The sequence below is a fragment of the Myodes glareolus genome, chromosome 24 (assembly GCF_982192425.1).
Source record: "Myodes glareolus chromosome 24, mMyoGla1.1, whole genome shotgun sequence".
NCBI lineage: Eukaryota > Metazoa > Chordata > Mammalia > Rodentia > Cricetidae > Myodes > Myodes glareolus.
The window spans coordinates 46,955,078-46,980,179 of record NC_142049.1 but is presented as its reverse complement, the minus strand read 5'-3'; the positions used below and the strand labels follow the sequence as shown (position 1 = coordinate 46,980,179).

Here is a 25,102-nt window from a genome sequence, read left to right as displayed (position 1 = left end):
GGCTGTGACCCTTTCAGGACGTCGGCACAGAGAGACTCCCCATTCCCTTCTCTCTGTGTCTTTTCTCATGCCTACTGTGCTGACCCCACCTTCCCCAGACCTTGTATGGTTGACAAACCCAGGTACTTTATGTGTAACTAGTCCTTCCTGTGTATCTGTTCCCTTAGTAAATCCCATGATGTTAGCCCCGCAGTGCCCCATGGATCTATTCCCATTTTGTCATTTCTGCTGCCACCTGCTTGATTACAAATGGGTCTGTCCTTTGTGTTGATTCTCCAGTGTCAGCTTCTGCTGCTGCCTGCTCAGGCTGCTCATCACCTACTTGTTTACATCTCAGGCTCTTATATTAAATGTTCATTAAATGTTCTATGATCCATCCAGAATAACCTTGTCAGAACAGGGAGGGGAAAAGCACATATCTATCTTCTGTCTTGTCGTTTCTCTCAGATGAATGAATTGAATATTTTTATTGCATTCAAGATTAATTACCTCCCATCCCCAGGCCAGCTTTAATATTCTAGTTGTAGTTTCTTGTGACTGGGGCCTGACAGAGTGTCTGCCCTTCCCCTAAACTTCCTATTACACCTGGTTTCTTGTTTCTGTACAGCCTTGGCTTTATAGGGAGAAGGCCAGTTTGACCTGTGGCTTTAGATAAACTGCAGAATTGTGGATCTTACAGTTCACACTCCTCCTGAAATTGCCTGGATTTTCCTAGCATATGGAATATGGTTAATGTGGTTACCGAATAAAACACTGGAGACCTGGAGAATTTAAGTGACAAACCTGAAGCCGTCCAACCAGTACATTTCAGACACTGATGCTGCATTGGGATTTAGGTATTTCCTTTCCAAACAAGCCAGCTCTTAATGTGGAAGAAGCACTGACACTCTGACTTACCAATCTAGGACCCCTTTTGGGAGCACCTATTGGGACATAGACATGCCTTTTCAGGGTGAGGAAGGAGAGGCCCCTTGGAAATCCCCTCCTCTGGGCATGTGTTGTCTGGTGCACAGTAGACATCCCTATCTCCAGAAAGAGACATGTTCATCCTTGAAAGTCTTCATGTTCACAAAGGTCTTTTCTTCTGAGAGACTGGTGTGTGTGTGTGTGTGTGTGTGTGTGTGTGTGTGTGTGTGTGTGTGTGTTAGGGGGTGTCTCTGTTGATGATGTGCCTGTCTCAGAAACATGAGGACCTGAGTTCTATCCCTACAACACACGTAAAAAGGCCAGGAAAGGTGGTATGTGCCCATAGTCCCAGAATTGGGAAAGTGGAGGCAAAGGAGCTCTGGTTCTCCCTGGTCAGCTGCCTGGCCTGAGTGGTGAGCTCCAGCCCATTGAGACCCTGACCCAAAGGTGGGTGACATTTCTGAAAATGATGCTTCTGGTTGTCTCTGGCTCCGACATGCATGTATATACATTTGCACCCCCGCAAACATACATATACACCTGTACTTACCTCCCTCCATACAAACATGCTTGAATGTACACACACATACTAATAAAGCGGCTTCTTGGTCACTCACGATGATCAAACTGCAGTTCCCCATTCCTGTCTGTGTATGTACCTCCTCCAAACAATATGTTCTCATGTTTCCTTACATGTGCTGATTCCCCTGTGCCCTCCCCACCCTCCAGGAGCCCTCTGTTGTCCTGGCCAGTCTGTTCCAGCTTCCTAGGCCTGGAGTCCCTGTGACTCCTCTTGGGAAGAGTCCTCTTGTCATGGAATCTTTTCAGTACTTCCCAACTCTGCCATCTTCCCCCTGGGCATTTCTTGGAAGTTCAGGTGTTCCTGTCTGTCCCACAGTGGGTGGGCATGTTTTTTGTCCTGGATCACTGTATCACCTTTTAGTGACTTCCTAGGCCTTTGTTCTTCATCCATTGTGGACACTAATAGGCTTCAAACACTGCCCTGCTTTTCAGCTTAAATTCCAGGAATTGGGCCAAGTGTGAAGGTTCATGCTTTAATCCCAGCACTCAGGAGACAAAGATAGGTCTATCTCTGTGAGTCTGAGACCCTGTCCCCAAGCAAATAGACAAATAACTCTAACTCCAGAATCCATCATGGTACATGTTCTTGCCCTTTCACATTCTAACCCTTCATCTGCAATAGGAGTGGCTCCAGCATGAGCCTGCCTATGTGTCTCCTGCAGACTTTAAGGCCTGCAAGGCTTTAGTTTTGGGAGACCTATTCTGCATAGATGATTGACATCTCAGTCGTATTTAACCTCTTGATAGTCTTGTGAGCTAAATGTCTTCTAGCCAGGGGTCCAGGAAAACTTCATGAAGTTGGATTCCACTGAGTGGGAGGTTGGCAGTTTTTCCCTAGAAGGGGCTGAAGTGGGAAAAGCATAGAAAGGGTGAAGCCAGCAGAGACACTTGGTGTCACCAGTGCACTATCCACTTTGATTGGATCACAGAGCTGGGAGGAGATGCAGTGAGATATGGGGCCCTGAAGGTGAGCTATGCCTGTTCACTGATGAGCACGGAAGTCTCTGGCTGGAGAATTCATGTAGGCACATGGGAGCCACTGGCAGGCTTTGAGCAGGGGAAGTGCTAGCCTGAGCTGAGATTTACAAAGGTTACCTTGGACCCCAGAGGACTGCAGAGAATTGTTAGCATGCAAAGAAAATGCTAAGATGCTGTGCAGTCATCCAGTGGCAGTGAGGAGCAGCAGGGGGACAGGACCCAGGATGCAGAGTGTCAGGACTCAGGTGGCTGCCCTTGAGGGGATGAAACAGAGGTGACCACAGGAAGAATGGAGGTTCAGGAACTGACTCTTTGGAGGGCAGCAGGATGTGGGGCTAGGAAGGAGTGGTAGTAATTACTGTTTTGAGGCTTGGAACTTGAAGTGCAGATGAACTGCCTGTTTCCTGTGGTGCCTAGTGTTCTTCAACATGGATGCCACCAGTCACAGGCCCCTCTGGTGTTTCTGCTTATTTATACACATGTGCCTACCTTTTACAGGGCATCTGAGGGAAGCTCACAGCGGACCTTCTTTTCTCTGAATTTCAGATGAGCCCTTCATGTCTCTTTACATACCCTAGGTCCAGTCACCCTCCTGTGTGCATCTGCACATGGGAGCAGCCCTTGGTGGTCATGCTTCATGTAACCTCGCAGTTCATGTCTGAGTATTTACATGAGAGGAAGCACTTGGAGTTGCCTTCCCCACTGATCTCCTAGATAAGGTTCCTGAACCACTGACTCAGTAAGCTAAAAAGGTTATTAGAGAATAAAATAAACCTTAATGATAAATACATTGGAAGCCATTAGGACATAGCAAATAGGAAAGCCAGGGTGGTTGTCAGTTACCATAAGAAGAAGTCAAAGGCGGTTGGATGGGATGATCAAATTTAAAAGTATACTCAGCTGTCAGAGCTGAGATTGATGTCTTATGGGTGTTAGGAACAGCTGTCACATCCTGGGTGCTTTCTTTGTGAAGATATTGCTGTAAGCATTTTACTTGTACTATTAAATTCAAGTCTCGTAAAAACCTAGCAAAATAGCAACTATCGTTATTGCTGTGTTTGGGGTGAGAAACAGAGGAAGCTTGTGCAGGGTCCATATAGCTTGTTCATAGTGGAGTCAGGATTCAAACTTGGACTTCTAATACCAAGGCCTACACAGTTACCCATGCCACGCCCTACCCCTTGATCATCTTCCAGCCAACTTTGAACTATTAGTAAAGCAGGCTTTAAGTCATTCTTAACTCCTAGGAAACAAGAACATTGTCATCATCTTTGTATCCCTTGTGCTGTAATGGTACCTGGGTGCATGGTAAGTGTTCACTAAACGTACAATGAGTGAATCTCCTTCCAATTCTTTTTCATAATATGAAAAGAAAAGGGGTCTCCTGGAGCTTCATACTTGTTATGTGGCCAAGGATAACTTTGAACTCCTGACCCTCGGCCTCCACTTCCTGAATACTAGGATTACAGACATATGCCGCCATTGTACCCAGTTTGTGTGGTATTTCTGGTCAAACTTAGGGCTTCATGCATGCCTGGTGAGCACAATACCAACTGAGCTACTTCCTCAGTCCAAGTTTAAAAAGATTTTAAATTTTATTTTTTTTTATGCATATGCGTGTCTTGCCTGCGTGTATGTTGGTGTACCATGTGCAAGTTTGTATGCCCATGGAAGCCAAGAGAGGACATCTGATCTCTGGAGTTAAAAATGACTGTAAGCCACCCCCCCATGTAGGTGCTGGAAATTGAACCCGGGTTCTCTGGAAGAGCAGCCAGTGCTTTGCAACCCCACAAGTCCATTAAAAATCTTTTGTGCACATTTTTGCTGTTACTTGCACAGATGTTATAGTTCACTGAAGAGATGTCTTATGGTGATATGACTCCACCTCTGTTATAAATCTGACACATCACTGAGCCCTTTTCTGAAATAAAACCATTGTAGTAGTTGATGGAAACAGTGATGTTTTGTTCATGAAGCTATAATGGCTAACACATAGAGAGTTAAATTTTGAATGTTTGGAAGAGTTGTTTTTCTTTTCTCTATAATTTTTGTTAATGAAATTTAAAAAAAAAAACAGTCCTGGGAAAATGTTTCTTGATCCCTCTGCAATTTTGCACTTCTGTGTTATGTCCTCAATCACATAGCTAGTAGATAAAAGGCAGGTGAGCCTGGGTATGAGTGCCTGCCATACCCAAGATGTGTGAGGAATTAAGGTCAATCATCAGGGAGTCTTGGGGTTGTTACTATGGTTCCTGCTACACATATGAGGAAACTGGAGCTACGACAGTCGCAGTGACATGTCCAGGTTCATAGAATGAATAGGTGATGGGGTCAGAAGTCAAACCTGCTGTCACCTGGACTCTTACAGTGGCTTTCTGACTGACTGAAAAGCCAGGTCCTAAGGCCACACAGTCTTCTGTTTGTAATTCCTGATGCACCTGGCCAACAGTGGCAGTGTGGGCAGTGGTATGTAACTCCAGTTCCAGAGGATCTGAGCCCTCCTTTTGGTCTCCCTGGGCACCAGGCATGCTTGAAGAGCATATACATACATGTAGACAGGTACTCACACATACACATAAAATAAAAATGAAACTTTAAGATATATATATTTGAGCTCTGGCAGGGGCTGTAGCCCAGTTGATAGTGTACCGCTCCCTAGCATGCAGGAAGCCCTGGGTTTGATCCCCAGCACTGCATAACCCAGGTGTAGTGCCATGTGTCTATAATCCCAGATCTTAGAAGTTGGAGTCAGGAGGACCAGAAGAGATTCAAAAATAGTGTTTAATTATTGTGGATGTGCAACATTCCCTGATCTATATTAAAAAGAACTTGAAGAGAGAAATGTGTGTGGCGTAGCTTTTGGAAGGCTCAGTTTGCCCCATCACAACGTGTGTTTTAGGGTTTCTTTGTGTGCTCCTGACAGATTGTTTACTTACATGAGAGCTCAGTAAAGCTGTGTTCTTCTCAGAGTGACAGAAAAAAAAAGTACATGTATAGTAGTTTGTCTAGTGAGTAGACTTTCCTACAAACCCTCCAGTGTTGGGCTTGGGGTACAGGAGGAAGCAGAAGAGTCCAGAGGAAGTTGGTTCCCCCAGCCCAGCCCTTTTGTCACTGACCGCTACAGTTGTTGTCCTTCACTCCGTGTGCTGCTGAAACCTGCCCATTGCTTTATCAGTACTCTTCCCCTCCTTTTTCCCACTGCATGGATGTGTGTCTGTTTAGGGATATCAGAAGTCCTGGAGCTGGAGTTACAGACAGGTGTGAGCTGCCATGTGGGTGCTGGGAATGGAACCGGGTCCTCTGGAAGAGCAGCCAGTGCTCCTAACCATTGAGCCATCTCTCCAGCCCCATCTTCCCTTTCTTGTTTCAACAGTATGTATTTATCAGTTAATAGTTACAGAAGTCAGGAGTCTGGGTGGAGCCAGCTATGTTTTCTGATTATGATTTCACAACGCCTAAATCGAGGTGTCAGGTGGTCCAGAAGTTATATAGAGGCTCTGGGGAAAATGTGTTCCTGTGTTCTCTCAGCTCAGCAGCCAGCTTGAGTTCCTTGAGACCACAGGAGTGAAATCACGTTCTGTACTGTCAGCCTGTGGTTCTTCACAGCCCCTGCCAGGCATGTCTGTCCTTTCATCATGACACATGATGTTGTCTATTGTGCAGTGGAGTTATCAAAAAAAATCACAAAGATATAAGGTTAAGTAAGTTTATGATTTTGTGTTGGTCCAGACTCAGAAAAACAAGTATCACATGTTTTCTGTCACATTCAGAATCTAGATTTAAAAGAAAGTCATGAAGGTAGAAGGATTATTTGGGAAGAGGAAGGGGCCAGGGGGAGGAGATAATGTAAGTACATTTACATGCATGTCTGAAATGTCAGTGTTTTGTACGATTAATGTGCACCAATTAAATTACAAAATACTAGCTCATGATAATTTTAGTTTGCTCCTGACCTTGTGGCTGGAGGTTAAGGGCAGTCACACTGAAGGAGAAATGAACCTCACCCTAAGGGAAGAGGCAAGGCAACACTTTGGAAGAGCCTGTAGAATGGGAGGTGTTTGTGCAGGCATCGTGGAAAATGCAGTCTACTGCATGTGTTATTCCAGAACCTCTGCACTGCAGTGGCTGACTAACATGCTGATGAAAATGTATCAGCAGTGAAGAAGGAGTTATTTTGATGTCAGGGATATGCAGCCAAGCACGGAACCCAACAGTGTACAACTCCGGACCAAGAAGGTGCCTTGAGGATGACTAGGCTAGGAGCTGCCCTGCTAGTTATGCCCCTGGGGATAACAGCAGCGTGCTTATTGGTTGACTTGGAGATTGTGCCTAGACTGAACTCATCAGACTGGGTCACTTCACTTTTAATTTTAGCAAGAATGTAACTTTAGGATCTGATCTCAGTGATTCTATTTAATTTTAATTTAAAAAGTCAAAGTGCTGGCTGGAGATACAACATAGCTGGTCTAGAGCTTGCCTGACATGAAGGAAACCCTGGGCTCTGTACCTGGCATTGCATGAACCAGGCCTGGTGATAGATGCCCAGAACTCACAAGGTGGGGGCAGGAGAACCAGAAGTTCAAGATCGTAGAGTCATCCTTGGTGACATAGTAAGTTTAAGAGTAACTGGAGATACAGGAGACCGTGTTTGGTGGGGGGAGAGGGGAAAAAGTAAAATTCCTTTACCATGAGGGGCCTGAGAGTGTCACAGACCCCTCTTGGTCAGGGCCACATTCAGTTGACTTGCATCTTGGTTGGCAGTGATCTAACTGAACTCTGCTGAGCAGCTATAGCAGAAGACAAGATTTCTGAGTCTTGTGCACAAATGGTTCATCCTTGCAGCTGTTGCCTGTTCTTGTGGAGAGAATTGAGACAGCAAGGCAATGTATGCTGCTGCCTACTGTTTGCTATAGCCGGCTTTCTAAGTGCCTCCACCCTGTGAGGTCATCCAAGGGGCTTTTCCTCAACTCTTGTGAGATCTTCCTGCCAGGTCTTAGGTGACCTTTCTGTTAGCCCTGATTTAGATTCTGAACATATAAATGGTCATCTAAATTCACCCATTATTTACAGAACTGAAAAACTTACAGTTTTTGCCAGAAACTATAAGGAGTGGCAAGCCAGAGATAAATGCTCCATGCACTCCGTTAGCATCTGTGGCGGGAAGTACACAGATGGTGGACTTCTACTCATCAGACATCTGATTAGGACCTACTGTGCGCCTGGCACTGTGCAAAGCTCTGAAGGCAGAGATGATGAGGCCCGGTTATTATCTGCATGAAATATGATGGACATATGAGAACCACTTAGTGCCAAGGGGAATAGTGCTATCTGGGCAAGGCCCAAAGGATGGAGCAACTGCTTCTGGGGTGGCTTGGCCACCTAGTAGCTCTTTGCTCTTAGTCAGAGTATTTACCTAAACCAGGTGGTGGTGCATGCCTTTAATACCAGCACCCAGGAGGCAGAGGTAGGCGGTTCTCTGTGAATTCGAGGCCAGCCTAGTCTACAAGAGGGAATTCCAGGACAGGTTCCAAAGCTACAGAGAAACCCTGTCTAAAGATTTACCCTATTTCTCAACCAATCTATAAAGCAGAACTATAACAAGTTAATCCACACAAAGTGCATAGAGCTGGGCTTGGTTAACTAAAGTAAGCAGCATCTTTCCTTGTGTGCTCCCTCTCTCTCCTCCCCAGAGTTACAGTGAGTGGAGGACGCAGCCTGAGTTGGTGTGCTGGAGTTGGGTGTTGTCCATGGGGCAGAGGTCTCCATGAGAGTTCCACCAATTCAGAGAGACTGGAGAGCTGTGCTCAGTACCCAGAGTCCTAAGGAGTTTGGGCCCAAGTAATAGAACACAGAATAACCCTCATGGACTTTCAAAAGGGCGTTTTTGACAGAGGAGTGAGAGATTGGGTGCAGCAGAGAATCCAGAAAGCTGTGACAGAATTCAAGGGGGGCTGCCTAAACCAGAACCACACTTACTAACTCTCTCAACATGTAGAGGCTAAGGGAGATTCAGGTAGGGCTTTTGTTGGTAGAATGTTGGTTCGAGCCCTAATTTGTTCCATGTAGCCATAAATCTTAATATTCTGACATCATATTCAGCCTCCTGACCTCAAACCTGATCCAGACAGACAGCTAGCTGCACACATGGCTCTGGATGGGACTGAGTGAATGTTTGAACCTTTCTGCTCATGGACACCAGTGGGCAGCTGTGGAGCCTTTTGAATAGGAAATTGCCTCATGGAGTTGGGAACCTGCTGAAGAGGGACCCAATATTTAAAATCATAACAGTAGAAATTGCCTTGGTGTTGACTGCATATAAAGATAAGCTGACTGTCTTGGGAGCTGAAATGGAGTCAATTCAAGTCCTTCTGCTGGGTGGGATTCTTTGACAAAAATGATCTCATGTAATCTTTGCAGTCAGTCTTGTCAAGTAAATGTCACTATCCCATTTTATCATGAAGAAGGTTCAAAAACTGCAGGTCCCATAACATGGTCAGATGGCTTACAGATGTCAGACCATGGACCATGCTTAGTGTTCATGAGCCTCAATTTTATTAAACCAACATAATAAAATAAATCCCAAGGGATGATTTATGTGTCAGAGGAGATGCTGAATAGAGAAAAAAGATGCCATGTAAATGGGGAAAATGTATAAGTTTTTGTCATAACTGTGGCACTGCCGTAATGGTTTGCCACAAGTCTACGCATTCGTTTCTTTTAAATTTTGTTAGTTTTGTGTATGGATGTGTATATATATGGAGTGCTTGCTCAAGTGTATGTAAGGACAGCTGTCCATGTTGCCTGCCTTCCTTTGTTGCTTTCCACCTTACATTTTGAGACAGGGTAACTCCAGAGCTTACTGTGGACAGACCCCCAGGACACATATGTCTCTGATTCTTTACCTCCTCCCCCACCTTCCGTGCTGGGTTACAGGTGTCTACCAGCTCACCTGACCTTTCCATATATGCTGGGGATCCAAACTCAGATCCTCATGTTTGTGGCAGGCACTTTACCCACTGAGCCATCTACTTGACCGCATCTGTGTCTCTTCTAGTCAATGTCCCTCTGCCTCTCCCTCTGTGGACAGCCTTCAGAGTTCCTTCCCAGTTGCCTCAAGGATATCTTTCCTAGCTGCTTTTCTTTTTGAATCTGGGCACAATCCTGGATCATGCTTTGTATTTAGTCTCTTTGCCTCCATTAATCCAAGATAGCTTTACTTTGACTTCTGTGACAGTTATGTTTTTTAAGTGTACGGGACAGTTCTGTAGCCACGTATTATGTCCCTCAATTGGTTTTACCTGATTTTTCCTTGTGATTAGATTTCACCTCTGCCCTTTTGGCAGTAATACTAAATAACTGATGGCATGCCTGCCTTTAGTACATCCTCGGAGAAATCTGATTTAAGTTTATCCCATTATTAGTGTTGTTCACTCAGGTCTTCGGGTGAAGTGGTGTCCACCCCTTTCTTTTCTGTTAAGCTGCTGTCTTTCCCTTTTGTAACTAAACAGTAATGGTAGTGAGATGGCTGAGACTATGAATGTACCACTCCTCTTAGACTTTTGCTCAGCAGTTTTAAGGTGAATTAATGATTCATCCTTGCATTAACTATTATTGTAATGTTTGTAAAACTTTTGTAAATCAATTATTCCTTTTACATTTATTATTTATGACATCCCAGTATAAGAAGGAGATTTCCCTACTTCCCTATTTATTACTCAGTATATATTCATGGATTTTTATTTTATTCAGTGTATTATAATCGAGTGTGGTCATTATTCATTTTAATGCTCACGTTATCTCTAACTGGCGGGGACCCTGTCAAGTGGCTCCTATGTCCTTTTTCATGTCCCCATCACTCTGACTTTGTAGGACCCCTGTGTCACCTTACTTCCTAGCCTAAATGGGTGCTTAGTTTCCAGTTGTTCTTTCCTTGTCCTGACTTGTAATTTGCCACTTTTCCAGGAAGCCTGATTTTTCTTAGTTAAAAAGGATTTAGGATCAGAGATCTGTACAGTAAGGGAACTCACTGATGCTGGGGTGGGGGTGGGGTCACTGCTTCCAGGCAGTTTTGCACTTGCTTAAGCAGCTTGCATGTGTGGGTATGGGACTATAATTTCCCATCATGCCTTGACCTCTGGTCTGATGTTTGCGGGGCTGTTCTTTGCTTCCCCAGTTTCTTGCTTATGTTTCCTACACCAGCAGTGGGATTCTAGTTCCCAACAATGTTAATTTATTTTTCCATCTGCACAGTCCAACAGTGCGTACAAAATACTTCAGAACTGACACACATTTTGTGGAGGAAAAGGGCCTACCATGTAATGTAATATGTTTTGTAGTTCTTTTTCTGTTTGGCTTGGTTTTTTCAAGAACAAAGGCAATTACTCTTATTTAGTATTACTTAAGATTATAATCCAAGAAAACAGATTCACATAATCCTTTTCTTTTCTTTTCTTTTTTCTTTTCTTTTTTTTCTTGAAAATCTGTCCCTGCTTTGTTTTTAGTAAGAGATTGCTGAACCAGAGTACTGTGTCAAAGATCACTAGGTCTAGCTCCTTCTTGCTCCTTTAAACAGTTAAATTTGTATTTGAAGTAAGTTTTGCCTTTTTTATATGTATATTTTATATTTAGCTTACAAAATAGAATCATGCAAATGTATGATTGCCTGTGTTTGGCTTCTCTTATTTAGTATTATTCTTGAAGCTCCGTTCATGTTGTGAATGTTATTACTATTTCCCTGCTATGAAATGTATGCATCAGTCACTTCTCTGTTGCTGTGGTAACTCCGCAATCATGGAAACTTAGAGAAGAAAGGATTTATCTGTGCAAACAGTTCCAGAGGGACAAGAGTCAGTCGTGACAGAAAGACATGGCAGCAAGTGTCAGGCATGGTGACAAGAACAGGAAGCTGAGGGCTTAAATTTTGAATTGCAAGCACGAAACAGAGAGAATGAACAGTCTTAACTCTCGGAGCTCACCTCTAGTGACTTATTTCTTACAGCAAGGCCACACCTCTAAAACCTTCCAAACAGCACCATCAAATGGGGGCCAAGTGATCCAATGCCCTAAACTTATGGGGTGTCTCATTCAAACACGAACTATCTCCTTTCCTGTGAGTTCTGGGTAATGAACCAGGGCTTCGTGCAAACAGGGGAAGCACTGTACCTCTGTACTACATACCTAACCACTATAAAGTGTTCTGCATGGACTATATTTTTTCCTGTTACACTAATGCCAGATCTGTCTTTAAAAATATTTACTCTGGCGTGAAGGAGCCAGGATCTTATGTTCTATCACAGAGCTATATGTCCATTTTTTTTTTGTAAGTGATGTACTATGAACACTCTGTGCATGCTTTTTGATGCAGATAAGCAAGTATCAGTTTGGGGCACTTGTGTTTCCTGGCATATTGTAATATATATGGCATATTGTTATATATATATAAGCTCTAAAAGCTATTGCCAGATTATTTTTTTAAAGCAACTATTGAATTTCACTCTGACAACAGTGTGAGACTTCAGCTCTTACACATCTTCCCCAGTACTTGGTCTTATTAGTCTTTTTAATTTTAGTGTGTGTGGTGATTGGGGCAAGAGTTAAAGTTTTTTGAGATGAGTGCTCTACAGCAGTAGCTCTCAGTCTGTGGGACACAGCTTCTTTGTGGTTGGACAGTTCTTTCACAGGGGTCACCTAAGACCTTTGGAAAACACAGAGATTTATATTACGATTCATAACAGTAGCAAAATTACAGTTATGAAGGAACAACAAAAATAATTTTATGGTTGGGGCCACCGCAGCATGAGGTGTTAAAGTGTCACAGCACTAGGAGGTTGAGAGCCACTGCTCTGCAGTGTTTGCCTGGCCCAGAGCTATTGATTGCTTTGAGTATAACCAAACTGCCTGTCTTCTGCACACGGCTTCTTCCATGTTGTTCCCAAGGGTGTGATGGCATACTTTTGCTGAACTCAGATGTATTGTTATATTAGGTTCTTTCAATCTGCAAGGATCAGAGATATTTCATATCATAAGGATTGTGGCGGACTTTGGCACAGAGAGGAAAGCAGGTGAAGTAAGTATCTTATGAAAGATCAACAGGAAAGTCATTCAGGACAAGAGCAACACAGAAACCCAGACCCTGGACCCAACACAGGCTCTGACGCTTCTTCCTATAGAGGTCTCATACTGCTCTTTCTTGCAGCTTCTGCCCTCATTCTGTTAATCTTTCCAGTAGGGGACTCGTCCCTAGAGCCAGTTTCAGGTGGAATGTTCACACTACAGTGCTTCACAGGCTGCAGCTAGCCCCTAAACTAGATATCTTATGTCTTGGAAGCATATCTTTAGAAAGGAATGAAGAGTAGAGTCTTGTTCTGTAGATGGCAAGGTGCTTGTACGTGTGTGGTAGGCTGGACAGGTTGCGGATGTGTGAGATGGTTCTCGTGGTTAGTATCCCATTTTCAGAGACAAAGGGGGTTTGCCAGCTGCCACTGGCTAGGGAGCAAGAGTGCCAGGTTTTCTAGACTCTTCCCCATTTTCTGCTACCCCACACTAAGTGGTGAGAGTGTTGGAAATTCAGAGGAGATTTGATTAAAGCAAATTATAGCTAAGGTGAGTGGTGAAGGGAGCCAGGCCTCCCATGAGCTGAGGTGATCCATGAGGCAGTATATTTTAGAATGTCTGTGTGTCTCTTGGGTATGGGTATGGACTGGAAATACAGACACAGGGAGGGGACTTGTCTTGCTGAACTAAAGGTCATAGGAAGGAGAGATTGAGTGTGGGGGACAAGCAGAAGATTTTAATGCCATGACAATGTAGAACTTAAAAAAAAATCAAGTGCAGTGAGAAAGAACAGTGGAGTCATGTAGTGGGTTCTTAAAGGAGTGGGGCTGGAGCAAGAAGGACTGAATAGCATTCCAGTCTACTTTGAGACTCCCTAGAAGCAGAGTTAATAGGCTCTGAGTCTAAGTAGATGCGAGGCAGGAAAGAAACCCGCTGAGGCAGAGCCTCACAGTCTGAGGAAGGTGTCCTGAGAAAGTCAGCTCTCACCTGGACAACCCTGACTCTCCTGCCCGCCCTGCCATACAGACCTCCCAGGTGTAGTTCTTTGGTGAGTCAGTTCCTCCAGCAGTCAGCGATGGATGGGAGTGGGCAGAGCTGCTCACTAAGCAGGACAGCTAATGCTTTTAGAAAGGGGATCTCTTTTTCTCCGATGAGGATACACAGGAACCTTGCTATGGGGACATTGATGTTCTCCTGTTCACTGTTCCCTCTTTACTGAAGTCAGCATGCTGAAATAAAACCTTGACGAATTCTGAACTGTAATCTCTCCACTACAAAAGGCATGCCAGGTTTCTTTAAGACTTGAGAGATTCTCCCAGTCCCAGTGACTGTTCCAATTCAGCTACACTTGGGTTCCCAGAGAGGACCCTGCAAATACTTTGAACCTACAGGAGGAGGAGCTATTGAGAGTCACATCTGAGATGTCTCAGTGAGTCTAAGAGGAGTCTTCAAAGGGGGAATGCCCTGCTGCTCCCTTTACCCAGGTAGAGCTTGGAGAAGGGAATTAAACTGCTGCTCTGGCAGCTGGCCAGGACCCTCAGCTAGAGGCAGATAAGCAAAGTCACTTTCACCCTCCTGTGTTCACATCTAACAGGCTGTTTCATCAGTGGTGGTGGGAGGTCCAATCCCAGGGTCCTGAACTTGGAGAAGCAAGTCCTCTACCAGTAAGCTATATATCCAGCCCCTAGTTTACATCTCTTCAGGAATGCCACCTTAAAGACTGTGCCCATACATACTTAGGACTATTTTGTACTGCCCTCCCTCTGCTCCTGTTATCTTTTAATCGCCCCTTACTTAATGCCCTGCACCTGGGCTGTGAGCAGACACTAGGCAGATAGTCTATTGGATGATGGAGGGACTAAGGTAGGTAACACAGCAATGCTGGTGAATAGGCATTCCTAGTGAAAAGGACCCTGACACAGAGCACCCTGGTGGAGCAGCCAGCTGGGGTTGGGAGTTGATGTTTGCACAGTTCTCCAGGGCTTACTAAGTAGACAGTAGGAGCAGGAAATCCCAGTCAAGGAAAGTAGAATGCATGTGAGCTTGAAATGGCATGCTGTCCTTAGAGAAAATGTGCATTGTGAATGAAAAAGGGGATCCATTATGTGGGGCTGAGAGTTTATGAGAGGTGGATGTGGACCACCTCACGCTGACCTAATAAGTCGTGCTTTGTAGTTTAGACTCCCAACAGAGTGTCAAGTGGCACTGAGGAGGGTTTTCATCAGGGGTCTGGTTTTTGTATAAAGCAGGAGGGCCCTTTGTCCTCCAACACTTCTGTAAGGCAGACAAGACACACTGTCACCTTTAATATCTGAGAACATTCAGGTCCTGGAGGTTAAAATCGTGCCAGAGGTCTCAGGAGCTAGAAAGTAAAAGGCCTAGAAGTGACTTGGCTTCCTTACTTGGGATTGCCATTCTTAGTAGTCTTCTAGAAAGCTGCCTGCTGCTGGGTGCAGGGTAGGCACTGGCAGGAGCAAAGTAAAGCAAATGGCCATTTATACGCTCTCACTGAAGGAGTGTGGTGTTCAGGGTCCCCACCTCTATGCTGGACACAGGAAAGGAGATGCCTTGAGAAGTTCCATGCTCACAGTTTGGCTCTGGCCTGACAAAGTCTGTCCATCACTGCGTCACTCCTAAATGCACAGCAACAACTATGGTGTGGTGCTAGCATTTATCTGTCAGTGGCTGGCTTCAGCTCTGGTGCTGGTCAGCTCCAAGTCCCTGACCCCAGGGTGACCCCCAACCCACAGCACAAGTCCTTTTTATCTGTGTTTTGTGAAGGGTTTTTTTTTTTTTTGAGTTTTTGTTTTGTTTTTTCTTAAAGCAGCAGTGCCTGTCTTTTTCACCAAGGAGCAGCGGTAAAGGATGGTAGCTTGTAGATCAGCCAAATCCAGATTATAATTCTGTTGCTGCCTCCTTAACTAACTGTGGAAGTCTGTGGAAATCATTGAATATGTATGAGCCCCAGGCTCCTCATCTCTAAAATGAGCAAAGCCAAACATACCTGGAAAGATGTCTGTGATGATTAAAATGTGCCGATGTTTCAGAAGTGCCTTGGAGCACAGCCTGGCACACATGAGTCCTTGGGTTATGGCAGTTTTAATTATTGTTCTTATCACTGTCACCACACCACTGCTGCTGCCACTTCAGTGAAAGAATGTTTTGGAAATAAAGACTAGTGGAAACAAAATGCCTTCTAGTCCTACTACCAGGATGCAATTGCCCTGCTAATTTTCTTCTGTTACCTTTGGAGTCCCTCCCCCAGTTCTAAACATACAAGATTTTATAGTCAGTTGGTTTTTTTTTTCCTGTATGGAAGGAATGTATCGTAATGTTTTTCTTATATTTAATAGATTTCCCCTGCCCCCCAATTATAAGACTATTGTATAAGACTCAACAGAAAGCAAAAGAAAACCATATTCCCAGCCTTCCTCACCCCCAAACCAGAGACAGGCACTAATGTCTCTCCTCTCAGTCATTTTTATTCATGTTTTATTATAGAGTGAATATTGTATTGTGGATACAATTTTTATGTGATTTTTCCCAGTTCACATGATATTTGAAATATTTTCTTAGTGCAACCACCGTTCCCTAGGCTGCTTAATAGTTCACCAGATAGCTACCATAGCTTCCATAAAGATTTGCTTTCTGTTAGACAGCAAAGCTTTTCCTGGTCATCAGTCTAAGTTGCTCCCTGTAACAGACTTAAGGAGCCAGTCTCAGTACAATCAGGAAGCTTACGGTGAACTCTTACTCTGCCACTAGTCCCCAGTAAGTTATCATGGGAGATTCGGGTCAATGACAAATCACCTCAAGCTTAGAGACCGTCTGGAGCCACTTCTCAAGGGGGCTTCTTTGTCACTCTGTCAGAGTCCATGTAATGTGTGTAGTCCCCTGTATCCTGTTGAATCTGGGACATGGGATCCCAACTCTGTGCAGGGCAAAATCTAGGAGCCCAGGCTGCCCTTGTCACCCACAGCACTCAAAGCCTTGAGCACTTCCCTGTGATCTGAACTTTCATGTCCACTATCATGTCCATCAGGACAGGAACCTGTCAGATCACCAGAGTCACACTGGCTCTCCTATTTTTAATGTTTTAAATTGAAAAAGCACTTCATGTTTACAGGAATACTTTGCTTTTATGTATGTGTGTCCCTAGTGCCCATGAGCACCAGAAGAGGGTATCAGATCTTCTAGAACTGGAACCACAGACAGTTGTGAACCATCATGTGGGTGCCAGAAATTCATTCCAGTTCTTCTGGAAGAGTAAGCCAATGTTCTTACTGCTGAGCCATTTATCCAGTCTCCCCAGTCTTTTTTTTTTTAATTAACAGGTATTTGTTATATATATTTATCATGTACAACATGATAAATTTTGAAGTAAGTACACATTCCTAGATGATTTATGCATTATCTCACATACTTTCATTTTCTGTGGTGGGAAAGCTTAAGATACACTCAGCATTTTTCTTTTCCCCCTTCTCTGTCTCTGTCTCTGTCTCTCTATGTGTGTGTGTGTTCATGTTTGCATGTAAGTGAACATATGTGTATGCGGGCATTTATGTACATGTATATATGTGTACATGTGAAGCCCTGAGGCTGAGAATCATCTTTCGTTGCTCTTCTACCTTATTCACTGAGGCAGGGTCTCTCAAACCAAATCAAATGAAAAAGTTTTGCAGTCCACCTTGCTCTAGGGATCTGTTCTGGGGATCTGCCTTCCAGTCCTCATGCTTGCACAGCAAAGGCTTTAACTTCTGCCACTCAGCATTTTCAAGAAAATAATGTACTTTTATTAATTACAGTCATTTGTGGACTCATATGGATGAACCGAAAGAGCGCTCTGTTAAATGAAATAAGCCAGATGCAGAAAGGTTGGATGACCTCACTCTTGTGGAATCACCCCTGTAGATCATGAAAGTTCTCACACTCAGACTTGCCCTGGAACCCAGGACAAACCATGTCCTCTTGCCAAACCTCCTCTCTGTTCTCATACTGTAGCTGATGTACATGGCCCTGCCCATATAAGCTGAGAGTACCTGCCCCCTTTCTCAGGCATAGGGTTAAGTGAGCATCTTGATACAGGTCACACATGCTTCTTCAGAGTGTAGAACTCTTAATTAGCACTCCGGGAGCCATCTATGCTTTTCCACCCCTGTCACCTCCTCCTGAGACCCAAGGGGTAGAAGTATCTGCCAGTGTCTGGAGAGACTGGATTCAGAACCCTGAATGACCAACTGTTCTTACTCTGAGGCATTCTTTCTTTCTTTTATGCAATGGTGCTTGTATTCATTCTCTCGTTTGTCAGATGTTAGCTGAGCCCCAGGCTTCATACATTTCACAAGCGCAATGCAGAGGTGGGACACAGCTGTGTTCTCAGGGTACGTGTGCTAGTGCAGAGACCAGAAGAAATACTAGAAGACAAGATGCCCACTGCAGTGTGATGCCTGATAGATGGGCGGATGGCAGGAGTGCTTGAGTCAGCCTACACACTGTAGCCAGAGTTCAGTGGGTGCTCCAGGTAGAAAGTGAACAGAGCCTTCTTTGTAGGCAGTGGGGTGAGGCCATGCTGGGTGGACAAGCAGGCATAGGCTCAAGCACAAGAGAACACCATGTGTTCAGAAGCCACAGGGAGTCTGGACTGGAAGGGGAGGGGACAGAACAGAAGCATCTGCTTCTACTGACTTCTTGGCTCATTTTATCACTAAATGACAGTGATGGTCTTTTTAATTCAGTATTTGAAAACTGTTATCTTTATTGCTATCTTTTCAGTTTTTTAAAGTAACATATGCATTATAGAAATTTAGAAAAATGTACTAGGTGTGTCAGCCCGTTTCTGTGATCTCAGCACTTAGGAGATAGAAGCCAGAGCTTAAGGCCAACTTTAGCTACATGAGACACTCTGTCTAAACTTCTGTGTGTGTGAAGGGTTCTGGAGATTAAGAACATTGACCGAGGATCCAGGTGCAATTTCTGGCACCCACAGGTAGCTTACAACTGTCTGAAAACCCATCGCAGTGGATCCGCCATCCTCTTCTGACCTCTGTGGTTACTACATGCACATGGTGCACAGCCATGCATGCAGACAAAGCCCATACACGTAAAATAAAATGAAAAAGATTAAATCAAACTAATTAAAAATTTTAAGTAAAAAAGAAAGTTTAAAAAGTAAAAAGCAGAAAGAAAAATATCACTGGTAGTCTAATTAGCTAAAGACAACTTTAACATCTTGATGCGTTTCTATTTGATGTTTCTTCATGTATACAGCTATATTCATATAGCTATGAATATCTTATGATTATAATTTTAACCTTTGTATGTGATGCTCCTTTCTACATCTTTCTAAGATTTGCCAAAATGAATGTGCATGCCATTATAAAATAACTATAATCATAAATTTTACCGGTTGAGATATATATCCATTTTTTCCTAATGACACATATTTTCTTTACTTTTACAGATTTCTTGTGGCTCAGAACACAATTTGGCAATAATTAGTAAGTAACTTTTATAATGGTAACCGTTTATTGTGAAACCCATGTAAGAGAATTGGAGAAAGTCTTTGGGGAGCCAGGCTTAGTGGTATGCATCTGGAACTCCAGCATTCCAGAAGCTAAATGCAAGCTCTAAACCACTATATATACTGGGATATATAGTGAGACCATGTCCCCTGTGTGTGTGGGGGGGGGATACTGGGATACATAGTGAGACCATGTCCCCTGTGTGTGTGGGGGGGGGATACTGGGATACATAGTGAGACCATGTCCCCTGTGTGTGTGTGTGGGGGGGGGATACTGGGATACATAGTGAGACCATGTCCCCTGTGTGTGTGTGTGGGGGGGATACTGGGATACATAGTGAGACCATGTCCCCTGTGTGTGTGTGGGGGGGGGGGATACTGGGATACATAGTGAGACCATGTCCCCTGTGTGTGGTCGTGGTGGTGGTGGTGGTGGACCATTTTTGGTGACAAAGCATTTATTAGAAGCCCATTTTATGAACATTTCAGACTATATCATTGAGTATCTTTTGAAGGTGCCTGAACTGCCTCAGAAAATAATATTTCTAATTCATATTCCTGGGCATCATGTATAGACAACAAGACATAAAGCCGAGGAGTGAGTTGAACACTTCTGGATCTCTGGATAAACCCATTCTAAAAAGTTCTTTCCTCTTGATCTGGCTTTGCCTTTGGAAACACGGGACTTGACTCACAGCCCCTGGTGCCTAGTATACAGCTGCACCAGCAAACTCCCAGTCAGATACAAACCCGGCTCATTGGGAATACCTTTGAGCTGGTTCTGGATAATGCAAGTACACGGTTTTCATGATTATTCCCAAGAGTAATTAACTCAGGAAAACTGTCCGTTGATGTCTCCAGTCAGTTCAGGCTGAGCTGCACAGTGGGGCAGAATGGACTTCTCAGATTCTCACTGCTCATGACCCCCTTTCACCACACGATTCCAGGTACACATGTATAAAGTAAATATACAAATCAGACAAATACTGGCAATAGCACTTAAAGAAATTTGTTTTAAAAACAGTTCTTTGGTATACATGAACTTTTATTATTAAAGGGCAAAGCAGACTTGTATATTGATGAGATGGGTGTGCATGTTTATTTTTACATACAGAGTTAAATCTTGCTTGAAAGTTTGGATATTCAGTGCTGTTGGTGCTGAGTGCACCACTCCCCTAAATACCCAGTGCAAGGCAGCAGTGTTTAGGACCATTTCAAAAATTGCTGCAAATTCTGTACTCAGCCAGAATTCATTTAATGTTTAAAACTTAAGTTAGGTGTGTGTATATGTGTAGGCACACACAGCATTTGTTTCTGGGATCAAAACTCAGATCTTTAGGCTTGGCGGCAAGAGCTTTTACTCACTGAGCCATCTGGCCAGTTCTGTTTAATGACTTTTTAAAAAAAGAAAGAAAGAAAAGAAAAGAAAAGAAATTCAAATCAGCAATTCATGGCAGTTCTTAAAATCAAACATTTTAATGTAGCACAGCCCAAAGATGTACTACTTTGGTACTGCTGAGACATGACAGTGAGAAGAGTTAGAAAAGTCTTTGTTTTCGTACTTTGACCGTCATGCTTCTAAGAGCAGAAACCAGTTTATATCACAGGGAGTCTTACCTGGGTCTTCAGGCAGTGTTTGTTGACCTCATCTGTGTACAGAATCAAGGCCGCAGTGAAGTCACATACATGATCCAGCATGGGCAAGTGCTACCATAACACCTGACTTCGTTACAGAATTGATTTTGAAATAATTCATTATTGCTGTGTATTCAGAAACTTTCTACTCCTGCTCAGTTTTTCACAACCCCCATATTCAGTCACTGTACCCAGATGAGGTTGTTATCACGGACTATAGTGTAGTGGCAAGGGTCCAGAGTTCAGTGCAGCCTTCTGTACTGGTGGGAACTCAGACAAGGCATTTAACCCCTGTCTGCCTCATTTTCCTTGTCATTAAAACAGAGGCGGCAGCAGTGCCCAGCACGTAGTGTTAATGTTACAGAGAACCCAGTTTGGTTTCCAACAATCATGTCCAGCAGCTGACAGCCACCTGTAACTCCTGCTCCAGGTGATACAAAGCCCTCTCTGGCCTTCATAGACTTTGTGCTCACTTGTACAAACACATATGCACATAATTAAAACTGAAAGTAAAACCTTTTTTTTAAAAAAAGTTTAAAATTTTTTAAAGAAATGTTCGTTGCTGTTATTTGATATGATTCGTTCCCTGGGTTGTCTTTCTTAGACTTTAGTTCTCCTACCTGGAAATTACAAGGTTTAAAGCTGAAAACTAAGTTTCCCTCAAGTCTCCACCTGCCTCTTGCCAGTGGTTTGTTCTGTTTTTGTGTCCTAGCCTCAGACTTTAGGCTTCTGGAAGGGAAGCACTCTGTGCTCTCCTCCCGTTTCTTGCCTTTTTCACAGCACCATGAGCAGCACCTGACTAAGCAGAGTCATGAGCATGCTTGACTTGAGCTAGACTCCGACAGTGGCCTGGATTAGAGTGGATTGAGTGTTATGTGCAAGAACCAAGGACAGCAGAAAAAGGAAGCTGCTGGCAGCAGTGGGGAGCTAGAGGAGCTGGAGTCAAGGAAAGCTAGGAAAGCTATCAGTAACCCTGCCTGCTTTGTAGCAGGAGCAGGTATTTTGCACCAGAACTGCTGTGGTCTGGGTGTAATTAAGATGAGCTAATGAGAGAATCCAAAGCGGCGCCCAGTTGCTGCTGCTGTCGCTGGATGGAAGAAGGCAGTTTCCCCTGGACCAGCATGGACAAAAAGGCTGAAGGTAATCTGTACATGCTAGCAGATTTGGAAGCTGGGGCCCCCTGAGAGCCATAGAGACTAGAAAAAAAAGGTATCTTTATCCTGCGTGTCAGTGTCCTGGACAAAGTCTGCATGATAAGATGAATTCTGCCCCTATCTGAGATCTGGACATCTCAGTAGCTCTTGAGACAGTGCCAATTTGTTCTGAGTCAGGATCCTGCTACCCGTTTCACAAACAGGGACCCAGCCTAGGGCAAGGTTCTTGGCAGCCATTTTTCAGCTTTTTCCAGAGAAAAGAATTCTGCGTCATGACTTTATCTGCATCTAGGTTTCTTTCTCCCCTTCTTTGGCAGTTTAGATGAATTCTTCCCTTAGTTTCCCAATTAAGTCTTTCTTGCTGTCTGATGCTTGCCACCAGGCTCCTGTGGTGAGGCAGGATGGCAGGTGGTGCGTGTCCCTGCCTGGGAAGGACTATTAGATCTAGCCCTGCAGGTGCTTAGATGACAGCTGAGGAGAAAGCCACTCAACCTCCTGCCTCCTGCAGTTACCCTGCTGGCTGAGCCAGGTCCCCAGTCTGTAACCTCACCATCTTGATGCCCACCCCAGAAGTGGGACTTCCTGAGTGGCATAGGAATGCAGTTTCTGCTCTGTGCCTGCACATCTTAGGTACCTGGGCTGGTGCTCACTCACCTGGCTCATTCGTCTTCTCTCTTCATTTCTTATCACCCCGCATTTCTATCCATAGCTTCCATTGTAGACAGGCTGCTGTTGACCTAAGTGTGCAAGGTCACATGGCCACACTTCTCAGAAGACCCTTGCTGGGAAGGTAGTTCAGTACGCAAAGGACCTGCCAACTGTTCTAGTTACTCCTTGACAGAAGCAACTGGGCAGGGTTTATTTTGGCTCACAGTTCTAGGGGTACAGCCATCTTGGCAGGAATTCATGGCAGCTGGAATAGAAGGCACATTGGGCGCAGGAAGCAGAGACTGATGAATGCTTGTGCTCAACTAACTTTCTCCTTTTCATTATGTCTGAGACCTTAGCCCAAGGGATGGTACCACCTCAATTAACCTGATCTAGATAATCTAGAGTGACTATCACATCTTGTGCCTGTTAGCCAGCCAGTTGTCTACTCTGTGGGCTTCTGTTGCAAAATAACAACATGGATGGCTCCTGGGGAATGACATTTGAGGTTGTCCTTGGACCTTTACACACATGTTCATACAGAGGAGCACATACATACATATGCATATACAAAAAGAAGAGGGGGTGGGCAGGCAAGGAGAGCCTTTCTCTGCACTCACACAGACCCTTTGAAAAGGATGTTATTGGTGTTGGCTTTCTGGAGCACAAGGCTTGCCAGACAGCCTTTGTTAAAGGGTTGTATATTGGCAGGTCCTTACTTTTTCAAGTAGAGCCAGTTTCTTTTTTGTTTGTTTGTTTATTTGTTTTTGTTTTTCAAGACAGGGTTTCTCTATAGCTTTGGAACCTGTCTTAGAACTAGCTCTTGTATACTGACTGGTCTCGAACTCACAGAGATACACCTACCTCGGCCTCCCGAGTGCTGAGATTAAAGGCATGTGTTACCACTGCCTGGCCTCAAAGCCAGTTCTTGTACCATATTGAAATGAGAGTCTGTGTGTCATTTTACTGGTGATTTCCAGCTTTGAACCCTTGAGCCTTTATTAGATGTATGAGAAGCATCTGACCTTGGCCTGACACCCATCAAACAGGGCCATGTCAGAATTTAATAGAGAAAAATGTAGTAGAGGAAAATTACTTTTTTACTTTTACTTTATGGCACCAGCAATGATACCTTTGAACCCTGGAGCTTTGTAGAGTGCTTTGAGGTATGTTCACACTTGCATGTTCCTCTGTGGAGAGTGATAGACCGGCTATAAATGCCTTCTCTGATTATGCTGTTTTATCTTCATAGCTGAGTGATGAGTCGGTACTGCCATGAACACTGTCACATCACTGTGGGAAAGTGTAGTTATAGGATAAATTTCCAAAAGTGAAATTATTATACAGAAAGGGAATTGTATTTTTGATTTTTGCAAGACATTACAAAATTCGCTTCCATAAGGATGATAACATTTTTCTTTCCAATCAACAAAATGCAGCAGTGCCCGTTTTTTGCAGTGTGCCTAATAGAGGGTTGTAAAGATTTGGGTTTTTTTTAACCAGGCTTATGTGACTGGTGAACAACTATTCAAGGTGGTTTTTAAATTATTTTTGTTTTGAGACAGTTTCTCTATATAACCCTGGCTGTTCTAGAATTCACTGTGTAGATTAGACTGACCTTGAATTTACAGAGATCCACCTGCTTCTGCCTCCTGAGTGCTTGGATTAAAGGTGTGCAGCGCCATTCCTGGCTATTTTTTTCTAACTTTATGCACTTGAGTATTTTGCCTAAATATATATTTGTGTGCCACTTGCTTGTCTGGCTCCCATGGGGCCCAGAAGAGGGAGTTACAGAAAGTCACTAACCACTCTGCAGATGCAGGGATCTAACCCTGGTCCTCTGCAAGAACATGCAAGTGCTCTTAACCACTGAACCACTCTCCAGCCCTAATTACTTTGGATCTTGAATCACATTTATGGACTGGCAAGTTGGCAGAATGTGTATAGGCATGCCTCCAAGCCTGGAAGCCTGTATTTCAGCCCTATGGCTGACTCTGAGCCCCGGAGAACTGACACCTGACCTCCGTACCTGTACTGTAGTGTATGTACACACGCACGCGCACGTGTGAGCGAGCGCGCGCACACACACACGCGCGCGCGCCACAGATGAACATAGCATTTGTGATGACTAATCTTGGTAGTCAGCCTGGTTAGGTTGGGAAGTAAACAAGTGATTACTAAGACAACTGACATTGTTCCTATCTGAGATGGCCTCTGTGAGTGTCTGTGTAGTGGAAAATTAGACCACAAGGGTTTTGACCTCATGAATGGTTTAATCCATTAATGAATTCAAATTTTGAATAGACTGTTGGGATATCATAGATCTGTGAGTGGTGAGACCTGCTTGGAGGAAATGGTAGCTTGAATGAATTCTTAGGGCTGGATCTTGCCCTAACCACTGTCCTGTTACTGCTCCAGTCTGCTTCCTGTCTACCATGATGTGAACTGCTTTATTGTGCCCTCCTTGACACAACGTCTAAAGTCTCAGACATCGTGAACAAAACAAATTCTTCTCTTAAATTATTTGTTGAGTCATAGCACTGATAAAATTTATAGAACATATATAATGGATTTAAATCCAAAGGATTTGGATTAATGACTTTTCACACAAATTTGTGCCCAAGAA

The 25,102-nt window shown here is 44.0% G+C and overlaps 1 protein-coding gene across 6 annotated transcripts in view; it reads left to right on the top strand.

Moving 5' to 3' along the window:
• The window catches only part of Sergef (secretion regulating guanine nucleotide exchange factor), a 208,622-nt gene that overhangs the window by 115,511 nt on the left and 68,009 nt on the right, over window positions 1-25,102 (top strand). For 4 of the 6 annotated variants that reach the window (XR_007230898.3, XM_048428811.3, XM_048428815.3 and 1 more), the window contains one exon: window positions 18,980-19,016. The exons of the other annotated variants lie outside the window; for them this stretch is intronic. Coding sequence is in view for 3 of the 4 variants with exons in the window: in XM_048428811.3 (XP_048284768.3) it covers window positions 18,980-19,016 (37 nt within the window). In the remaining variant the exon portion in view is untranslated. The remainder of the gene's footprint in view (window positions 1-18,979; window positions 19,017-25,102) is intronic. 6 annotated transcript variants of the gene reach the window in all.